This window comes from Acanthochromis polyacanthus, chromosome 24 (assembly GCF_021347895.1).
Source record: "Acanthochromis polyacanthus isolate Apoly-LR-REF ecotype Palm Island chromosome 24, KAUST_Apoly_ChrSc, whole genome shotgun sequence".
NCBI classification, from domain to species: Eukaryota; Metazoa; Chordata; class Actinopteri; family Pomacentridae; genus Acanthochromis; species Acanthochromis polyacanthus.
In genome coordinates this window covers 3,968,699-3,979,796 of record NC_067136.1, presented here as the reverse complement: position 1 = coordinate 3,979,796, position 11,098 = coordinate 3,968,699, and the positions used below count along the sequence as shown (strand labels likewise).

Sequence of the window (11,098 nt, the reverse complement as noted above, 5' to 3'; positions counted from 1 at the left end):
TTCTTCTGAAGTTCATTTAATGAAGACAGCAGCTCAAACATCTTAACTCTGAAACAAACAGAACTCAAAACCAGGGAGCTGAGCTAGGCCAGCTGTTAGCCACAGCTACTTATGCTAAGCTAAGCTAAGCTGGAGCTTCTCATTTACAGCAGAAGTCTGGGAGACACAAGTCTGGAGCGTTTGACCAAAATGAGTCAAAAATAGTTCAAAGTGACCCAGAATTTGTACAAAACGACATAAAATTGTCCACAATAACTGAACATGTCAAAAATGTATCAGAACCTTCCAGAAGTAATAAAATGGGTCCAGAAAGAGTCAAAAATGGTTGAAAATGACTCAGAGTTTGTCTAGAATAACAGAAACTCATTTAGGATGATGTGACACTCATCCAACGTCAAAAAAACGTCCAAAATAATAAAGAAATGACCAAAAAGTCCAAATGTCCAAACCTCGATGGGTCCCTGAGGACTGTTTGCCTTGGTTAGCAGCCCTCTATGCTAAGCTAAGCTAACGTGCTGCTGGAGAGTCCACTGTCCACCTGTCCAGGTCTTCCTGCTTCCACCTGTCCAGGTAGACGCAGCGGTAGAATGTCATGAACAGCAGCAGACAAGCATCGCCGTCGCTCCCATCGCCTCCGTTGCCGTGGTGACGAGTCGGCGGCCATCACAGCGTCCACTTGAGACACCTGCAGAGACACAGCACCCCCCCACAGGTGAGCAAGTCAACGAGTTAGTCCAGTTAACTGTCAGAGTATATTAGCAGGAGATAAAAGTTCACCTGTTTTTAGATGGTTCTGGACTAGTTCTAGACTTGGTTTTAGATGGTTCTGGACTAGTTCTAGACTTGGTTTTAGAAGGTTCTGGACTATGAAGGTAAATTTGTTTCTTTATTTTTCAATCGAAAAAAAAAGTTGCTCCAATCACAAAACATGTTTTCAATCAGAAAAAACTTCAATCAAAAAAAATGTTTTCAATCAAAGAAAACTCTTGTTCAAACGCAAAAAAAATATTTGAGACCCAAAAAATTGCATAGAAACACGTTTTTTCTTTGATAGAATTTTTTTTTGTTGAAAATACATTTTTTGATTGAAGTCATATTTTTGGATTTGAGCCATATTATGGGTAGGACATTTGTTTCTTTATTACTCAATGAAAACAAAAGCAGCCCCAACCTCAAAAAATGTTTCCAATAAAAAAAGGTCACTTCAATGATAATAAAAAAAATTCAATCAAAGAAAACAACGTTTTCCCAATAGAAAAAATATTTGAGACTAAAAAACAAATGCATTCGAACACGTGTTTTCTTTGATTGAAATGTTTTCATTATTGAATTCAGTTTTTATTTGACTGAAAATATATTTTCTGATTGAAGTCATATTTTTGGATTTGAGCCATAAAATGAGTAGGACGTTTGTTTCTTTTCAATCACAAAAGATAGAACTTCAATCAAGAAAAAATTATTTTCAATCAAAGCAAAAAAAAAAGTGTTTCCACTTTGTTTTGGCATTCAAACACCTTTTTTTCCGATCGAAGTGAATAAAGTTTTGAAGCCTGTTTTTTGCGATTGAATCATTTTGACACAAACATCCCACAGTGGGCGGATGCTTCTCCATTGGTCGGGCATGTTTGAGTGACAGGTGTCCACACCATTGACGAATCTCTCTCCAGAAGAAGCTACTTGTGTGCGGGGAAGTCAGTCTTTTCTATAGTCGTATGTTTGTGCGGCTGACACTGCATCTGTGGTTGCAGGCGCAGGCCACTACTTATTCCACCACCAGCTGCAGCTGCATTGTAGTATCCACGATACTGAATTTACTGTGAGTACAATGCCCTCAGCACACTTCATATTATAGGCTATATAAACACTGTTAAACACGTTATATTAATGCAGTGGATTAATATCTCATTGCAGGCATCCAATGGCACAACAGTATTTAGTGAGGTTAAGGGATAGGTTGGGCTCTGTCATCAACAGAGTACCTATTGATTTGGAGTACCTCCTGTTTGTATGCAATCAAGAGTTGCAGTTTGCTCGAGCTGGTGCACAGTATTTGGAAGTTCCTGCAGAGCTGGTTGATGGTCTGCAAGAGCTGACTGCAGCGCTCAGCTCACATCTAGCACAGGATACTGTTCCTCCCATGCTTGCCTTAATGGCTCTGACTTTCTGATCTAACTCATCTGAAATGTCAGAATAGCATGATCTGACTGACATGTCATGTTCCTTCATCCTTCTGTAGGTGGTCGATCGTGAAATGCCATGCATTTCTGTTAAACGACCCAGTGGTAAGGAGGCATCCAGCAACATCTGCAGAGAGTCACGACTTATCTGTAATTACGGCCGTCCTACTTTCTCTGTCCAACATGTGGTGGCTATATCGTTGTAGAGCGGAGGAACAGTATCCTGTGCTAGATGTGAGCTGAGCACTGCAGTGAAATATGCAATGAGATATTAATCCACTGCATTAATATAACGTGTTTAACAGTGTTTATATAGCCTATAATATGAAGTGTGCTGAGGGCATTGTACTCACAGTAAATTCAGTATCGTGGATACTACAATGCAGCTGCAGCTGGTGGTGGAATAAGTAGTGGCCTGCGCCTGCAACCACAGATGCAGTGTCAGCTGCACAAACATACGACTATAGAAAAGACTGACTTCCCCGCACACAAGTAGCTTCTTCTGGAGAGAGATTTGTCATTGGTGTGGACACCTGTCACTCAAACATGCCCGACCAATGGAGAAGCATCCGCCCACTGTGGGATGTTTGTGTCAAAATGATTCAATCGCAAAAAACAGGCTTCAAAAACTTTTTTCACTTCGATCGGAAAAAAAGGTGTTTGAATGCCAAAACAAAGTCGAAACACTCCGAACACTTTTTTTTTTCTTTGACTGAAAATATTTTTTTTTGATTGAAGCTATATCTTTTGTGATTGAGTAATAAAGAAACAAACGTCCTACTCATTTTATGGCTCAAATCCAAAAATATGACTTCAGTCAGTCTCAAATATTTTTTCTATTGGGAAAACGTTGTTTTCTTTGAATTTTTTTATTATTATTGAAGTGACCTTTTTTTATTGAAAACATTTTTTGAGGTTGGGGCTGCTTTTGTTTTCATTGAGTAATAAAGAAACAAATGTCCTACCCATAATATGGCTCAAATCCAAAAATATGACTTCAATCAAAAAATGTATTTTCAACAAAAAAAAATTTTTCTATCAAAGACTCAAATATTTTTTTGCGTTTGAACAAGTTTTTTCTTTGATTGAAAACATTTTTTTTGATTGAAGTTTTTTCTGATTGAAAACATGTTTTGCGATTGGAGCAACTTTTTCTTCGATTGAAAAATAAAGAAACAAATTTACCTTCATACTGGACTAGTTCTAGACTCGGTTTTAGATGGTTCTGGACTAGTTCTAGACTCGGTTTTAGATGGTTCTGGACTAGTTCTAGACTTGGTTTTAGACTGTTTTTGGGCTGTTTGTGGACTTGGTTTTATCCATGATGTTGGATGTGGGTTTAGACTAGTTATCTGACTGGTTATAAACTGTTTTTTTATTTAGTTTTGGACTGGTTTTTGACTGTTTTTGAGCTGATTCTAGACTAGTTTTGAACTTGGTTTTAGAAATGTTTTAGATTTGATTTTAACTTGTGTGAGGAAAACATTCTGACTGGTTTTAAACTGGTCCTGGACTTAGTTTTGGACTAGCTTTCTGACTGGTTTTAAGCTAGTTTTGGATTGGTTTATAACTGTTGTTAGACTTGTGTTGGACTTGATTGTACACGTGGTTCCAGACTGGTTTAAAACTGGTTTTGAGCTATTTTGGGGCTAGTTTGTCAACTTGGCTTAATACATTGTTTTGGACAAAGTCTTAGACTGGTTTTAAACTGGTTTTACATTAGTTTTAGACTGGTTTTGCTTTTAGTTCTGGACATGGTTCTGACTGGTTTTAGACCAGATTCTGGCTACTTTTAAAATGCGCCTGACTAATTTTAGACTTGTTTTAGTCCAGGTTCTGACTAGTTTTAAAGTGGCTCTGACTACTTTTAGACTGGTTCTGACTAGTTGTAAACTGGTTTTAGACTATTTTTATGCCTGGTTTTGTACCATTTTTAACCTGGCTTTCTAACTTTTCTTCCTCATCAGAACACCTGGACGTTCAGACATCTGTTCAGCTGACGTTGTGATGTCACTTCCTGCTGTTACCTGGTTTCCCTGTGGGTGCACAGACACCTGCTGCTGCAGTAGCGCCCCCCACAGGTGGTGCAGGTGTAATGCGACGGGAAGCCGCAGACGCAGCAGAAGTGTCGGGGCGGCAGCGAGGAGGGCGGGGCCACCGCCGACAGGTAGTTCGGCTCCGGTTTCTCAGACAGGTTCTGCCAATCATAGAGGAGAGGAGAGGTCAGCTGACGGCCCTCGGCCAATCAGAGAACGGGAGGACGAACGACTCACCTCCTCCTCCAGCAGAGTGGTGAAGTTTTTCCTGAAACGCTGTTTGAAGTGGTCGCCCCTCGTCTTCCTCTTCTTCTTCTCTGGACGGACAAAGGGACAGCAGTAGGTAAGACAGGGGGACAGACTGGGGGACAGACTGGGGGACAGACTGGGGGACAGACTGGGGGACAGACTGGGGGACAGACTGGGGGACAGACTGGGGGACAGACAGGGGGACAGACAGGGGGACAGACGGTGTGTCTCACCTGGTTCTTCTGTCTCGCTGAAGGCCGGAAGGCGGGCAGTAGGACCTGGGGGAGGCAGCGAGGACAAGGGGTCGTCCTGGAGGAAGAAGACAGAGAGACATGAGTAAAAGTTCTGGAAAACAGCCGGAACACCCTACTGGATCGTCCTACTGGATCATCTACAGGAACATTCTACTAGATCATCTACAGGAACATCCACCACCATGTAGTTAACATGAACTCAGAGGAACTCCATCAGGAGTTTCTACAGAAGGACAGATGAGACCTGAAGGTTTCTACTTCAATAGATTTTCCTGTAGATGTTCAGGTTTCTACGTTGGTGGTTCCTCTAAGAACAGAACACGAGGAGCTTCAGGACCTGGAAGTTGTCCTTCTCCAGAGCCTCCAGCTGTCGGGTCAGTCTCCTCTGACGGGTGGCCTCGTCCAGAACTCTGCGCTGACCGGCCTCCACCCGGGCTGATGGACAAACAAACAGACAGGTAGATAGACAGACAGACAGACAGACAGACAGGATCAGTCAGTTTGGTAAAGTTGGAAAGATATTCACAGATTCAGACTTACGGCATCAATAACTCATGAGATATATGTTGTCAAAACATAAACGATGCCTCTTTCAAATCGTTGTAAGCTAGACAATGTGCTACAAGGCCAGTTTTATCAAAAGTCGCTGTCTTTAAAGCTGCAGAAATAACATTGGTGTCTATGAGCAGCTGGCGGTGTGACGTGAACAGGGACCGTCTGCAAATAGCAAAACCGCTGCAACAGAAAAGAGACACTACACAAATATTCAATAACTTCACTCTGATACACTGTAGAGCCACCACAATCACTGGAGCCATGAATGAGCTCCTGCTGGTCATACTACAACTACATGTTTTACTGCATCTTTACTTGTTGGACCACTCACTTTATCTTAAAAAGTTCTGGTTTTGCTTGTGGCATTTTCACAGGGTTGGGTGCAATTTAAAGACAATGGGAAGAGTCAGAAAAAGGAAGCAGAGCTCATTGTAAAGACCCATGGGCAATGAGCAGAACCATGAAGAGTTCTAACAATGCAAACAGAGATACAGGCTGTTCCTCCAAAACACGGTCTGAACCGTCTACAGCAATATTTAGTCAGGATAATCAAAACAATGTCACTCCAAAAACAGCAATGGAGTGAGGGATTTAGTTACCAAACAACAGCAATTGAATGAAATTATGGGAGGTCATGGAACAAAAAAAAACTGTTTGACTAAGGAACCATTAATGAGGCACAGTGAGGCATGTAAGGACAGTGGGACGGAGAACCAGTCACTCAGAATGATCCATGATGTCCAACAGAAATCAGACGAGGACACAGAAGAACACATACAGGAAGAAGAATCAGATGGAAACAAGACTGATGAGAAAGAAAGAGAACAGCCGACACTGCAGAGAGAAGACCAACTTTAGCATGGACAGACAGGGGACAAACATCAGTGGAGAAAACTGCCAGTGGTGTCCAAAAAGTTCAAGATTACAGTGAATAAAAAGAATTGGAAAAAATTGTTCCACTGCCTGGTTCACTAAACATGAGGCCACCCTGGACCGATGTCCTGTTCAGCAGGTTCCACCAGAACAATCCCTGTTGTACTCTTGCCTTCAAGAGCCAGCAAATGTCCTCACAGTCAGAAAATGAACAGCCCACATTTAAACATCAGTGCTGTCTGTACATTCCCTTCTTACAATGCAAATATTTCTTTAGAATGAATAGCAAGCCAGTGGGGGATGCCCAGGTTAAGATACTGGTGCTACAAAAAGGAAAAATGACACACAAAACAAGCGAAAGAAAATTCAGAGCAGCAGCAAACCCAAGAAGAGGGAGAACTGTAAGAGCGTTGGTGCAGGAGTGAACAAGCTATTCTACAGAAAACTTTAAAAAAAAACCCTGTTGTTGAACTGATTTCAGGAAACATAACCCGAAGTCTAAATAAAAATGTATTAAAAGTGATCAGTTCAGAGGTTAGAAAAGGGAGAAGAATTCATGATGTTGTCATGGAGATGTACCTCCCTCTGAATATAATGAAGGAATGTGATAGCATGTTTCACAAGATGCCAGGGTACATACAGCACCTAGAAGTTGACCTTTTGCTGTACAGATGTACTCTGGAACAGATATAACTGTGCAACACCTGAGAAAGAAGAGCCCACTGACCTTACAGCTACATGCTACAGGTAGTGTTGGTCCAAAGTTCCTGGTCAGACCAAAAGACTCCTTTACTACTGTCTTACTCTTTCTGTACCACCAATCACACTCTGGTTAATGCAGTTCCTCTGAAAACTCTCACAGTACATAAAACTACAAGTACATGAAGGTGAATCGGATTCCAGCTGGGCACTACTTCAAAGTGTCCTTCTATTGTTCTACAGGGAGAGCATTGTCAGGGATTAGGACAGGGCTTTGGCCATTTGTTCTACACTGAAGACATGGAGGATCTCAGAATGTCTACGGTGCTACACAGATGCTCTGTACATGCTCTTAAAGCAGTTTCTCAGTCAACTGGGAGAAAAAATGCAGACAAAGGTGAGAAAAATTTTGCAACATTTGCATTTGCCAGACTCCAAAACAGCCCTCAACAATGCTATGAACGTCACTGGATTAATACCCTGGTCAGACTGTCAGGTTTTTTTCTACAGTGTATAAGAGTGAAGTTATTGAATATTATTAATATTAAAATAATAATAAAAAATTATAAAAAATCCTCATAATTCTTATTTTTAAATTAGCACCAAAGCAAGAGTTGTAGTATGACCAGCCACAGCCCATTCATGGCTGCAGTGATTTTGGTGGCTCTACAGTGTGTCAGAGTGAAGTTATTGAATATTTGTGTAGTGTCTCTTTTCGCGGTTTTGCTATTTGCAGACGGTCCCTGTTCACTGTCACACCGCCAGCTGCTCATAGACACCAATGTTATTTCTGCAGCTTTAAAGACAGCGACTTTTGATAAAACTGGCGTTGTAGTGCATTGTCTAGCTTACAACGATTTGAAAGAGGTATTGTTTATGTTTTGACAACTTATATCTCATGAGTTATTGATGCTGTGAATATCTTTCCAACTTTACCCAACTGGATCAGTCTAGGTCCCAGAAGGTATACTCGTAAGAAGTTGTCTGACATTCAGACCAGACTTAGTTGTAAAAAACGTTGATTTGAAATTTCATCTCTCTTCTTTTTGCATCCGAAGCCTCCGCGACATTTCCTGAAACTGTTCCTGACCTGTCTGGAGGTAAAGATGAATTCGGCCGATAGCTGGACCCTTAAAGTATCACTTCTGGCAACAAAACCCCCAGAATCCTTCTGGGTGTTCCGCTTAAACTAAACGCAGAGGAGCCGTCTTATGTTGGGCGACCAGTCTTCTTTAAATAGCATTTTTAAAACCATTTTTTAAAAATGAATTATTTATACGCCGAATAAGCCGCTGGTGAGTTCTGATTGTAAACGTTTAGCTTCCACGTCAACAACAACACACATCTTTCAGAAAATCGTAGTTTCGCTAAAAGTTGACATTTTTTCAGCGAACCCCCCCACATGAAGGACGAAGTAGTCACATCCGTTTTCACACCTTAAATCTGTACATTTCTCTGAACCATCTGCAGCGTTATATGGGTTAATTAGTAGAAAATGATCCTGAACCTACCGGAGCCTTTCTTCTCCAGCACCATGTTGTCTGCTGTACGGCGGCCGCGCAGCTCCAAACCTGGCGAAGCGCGAACTGGTTCACAGCAGCCCCGTTAACACCGACAGCACCGATAAGCTCCTGAAGCGTTCACATGGACACCGAAACCTGATTTAATCACGATTCGGTTTGATTGACGGGTTCCTGAAAAGCGCTGCGGCGAGTTTCCGTTTCTACGGCGAGCGACACGGTGCTATTTTCTGATCGCGTTCCGGCCTCCAGCTTCAGGAAACACGAGAACATGAAAACTTCCAACTCTTTCAAATTAAATCTCCCTGCGAAAAGAAAAGTTACTTAATTACAAATTTGAGCTTATTTCCTGATAAATTAAAGAAAATTAAGATTTAGTTAGTTTATGTGGATCTAAAGTTGGATTTTCCCTCAGTTTGTGTCGAAAACTAAACCTAGAAACTCACAAAACAAACTGATTTCACTGCTGATTGATCCGTGGGTTATTTAGATTATTGCCGATATCATTTCTGAAGTTTTGATTCATTTTGGATTCAAAGTTTTTGCCGTTTGTAAATAACTCAAGTTGATTTCATCTCGTCTTGTGCAACTTTGAGTCATTCTGGAGAAATTTTGAGAAGCACAGTGGAGGCAGCATCATGATGTGAAGCACGGTGGAGGCAGCATCATGATGTGAAGCACGGTGGTGGTAGCATCATGATGTGAAGCACGGTGGAGGCAGCATCATGATGTGAAGCACGGTGGTGGTAGCATCATGATGTGAAGCACGGTGGAGGCAGCATCATGATGTGAAGCACGGTGGAGGCAGCATCATGATGAAGCATGGTGGAGGCAGCATCATGATGTGAAGCATGGTGGTGGCAGCATCATGATGTGAAGCATGGTGGTGGCAGCATCATGATGTGAAGCATGGTGGAGGCAGCATCATGATGAAGCATGGTGGAGGCAGCATCATGATGAAGCATGGTGGAGGCAGCATCATGATGAAGCATGGTGGTGGCAGCATCATGATGTGAAGCATGGTGGAGGCAGCATCATGATGAAGCATGGTGGTGGCAGCATCATGATGTGAAGCATGGTGGAGGCAGCATCATGATGAAGCATGGTGGTGGCAGCATCATGATGTGAAGCATGGTGGAGGCAGCATCATGATGAAGCATGGTGGAGGCAGCATCATGATGTGAAGCACGGTGGAGGCAGCATCATGATGAAGCATGGTGGAGGCAGCATCATGATGAAGCATGGTGGTGGCAGCATCATGATGTGAAGCACGGTGGAGGCAGCATCATGATGAAGCACGGTGGAGGCAGCATCATGACGTGAAGCACGGTGGAGGCAGCATCATCGGGTGGATCCAGATTCATTTTAGTGGGGGGCCCCAGGGGGGTACAACAGATATTTTGAGGGGCACTGAAAAGTTGTAATAAAAAATGAAAGCTGCTATCGACCTCTGGCTTTTCCAAAGTATTTTTCATGTTTTTTGTCTCTTTAACCCAGTAGGAAAGCTGTATGTGACCTTTTCATTTTGGACCGTTAACATTAAATTCTGATGGACTTGTTTCCTTGTTTCTGTGAATTCCAGCATCATCAGCTGCAGCATCTGCCTGTTATGTAAAACTGTTAGCTCAACCACAGAATGCTGAGGGCAGTTAAGAGACAAACATTGTACAAGAACAGCTCTGTATACAACCCTGTTAATTTCCACTTCTTAGAATGTTTACTGACAATTATCACACCTAAAATAAGAAATAATATTCTGTACTTTTAGCAGCTAGTTCTCAGCTGTAAACCATAAACATCACAGGGTTCTGTGTGCTAATCAGTCTAAATCTAAATGAGTTCTACCCAATACACAGTGAACAACAACAATCTGTACCTTGATCTGTGCTAAAATAATCTGAAATGTTCTGTGCAGGAATTTTAAAATACAATAAAATACAGTAAGCAGCACTCTGTACATTTAACAGTAAACCTGAGAACAATAATAAACAGTAACAGTATTCTATATTCTTAAGTCATTTAATAGTTCACAGCTCAGCAAACATCACAGTGTTCTGCATAGAAATCACTAAAAGCTGCTCTCAGTAATCTTCCACAGTGAGCAGATGTTCTTGTGTTGCAGGTCCATGGTCCAGACGTGGACATAGAACAGGATGGGGGGGTCTGGTACCGTGGACTTCCTAGAGCTCCTCCTCTTTTTGCATTCTTCATATGGGATGGAAATAAAGTAACGCTGGTTTAGCACGTCCATCAAAGGCCTGTAGGTGTGAAGCAGGAAGCCCTCCACAGTGAGGATGTGAGTCTCCTCCTCCTCCTTCAGGACCATCTCTGTGTCCAGGGTGTTATTAACGCCATGAGACTTCTCAAACTTCACCGGGTTCTCCAGCCACGCGTAGATCCTCCTCATCATGGCGTCCATGTCCAGAGCAGTGATGACATCGTACTGCTTAAAGCCATCTTCACCAACTTCAGTCTGATCTTGGTGCTTGAAGAAGTCATCCTGATGGACCAGGAGCAGTTGGGCAGGTTCTTGATCAGGCGGTTGGTGAGGCTGGTTTTCCCTCCATCGGTTACGCCGCCGATAACGATGATGTACTTCATGTTCTCAGATCAGTCAAAGCTCAATAAAGGGTCAAAAACGTCAACAGAAACCAGGTCAGGAGCAATCGGATGTGGAAGAAAGCTGAAAAAGAGAAGGTTGCAGCAGGAAACGTCACCTACTGGAGTCCTCCATG

General features: G+C 42.3%; 1 protein-coding gene across 1 annotated transcript; it reads right to left on the bottom strand.

Annotated features, from left to right (window-relative positions):
- LOC110972699 (zinc finger, HIT-type containing 1) lies at positions 1–8,509 on the bottom strand. Its single transcript, XM_051944689.1, has 6 exons — positions 8,355–8,509; positions 5,054–5,151; positions 4,696–4,771; positions 4,451–4,530; positions 4,205–4,374; positions 1–685 (listed from the first exon to the last, which is right to left on the bottom strand). The coding sequence occupies exons 1-6, from the start codon at positions 8,377–8,379 to the stop codon at positions 664–666; spliced, it is 471 nt and encodes a 156-aa protein (XP_051800649.1). The 5' UTR covers positions 8,380–8,509; the 3' UTR covers positions 1–663.
- Between the last annotated feature and the right edge of the window lie 2,589 nt (positions 8,510–11,098).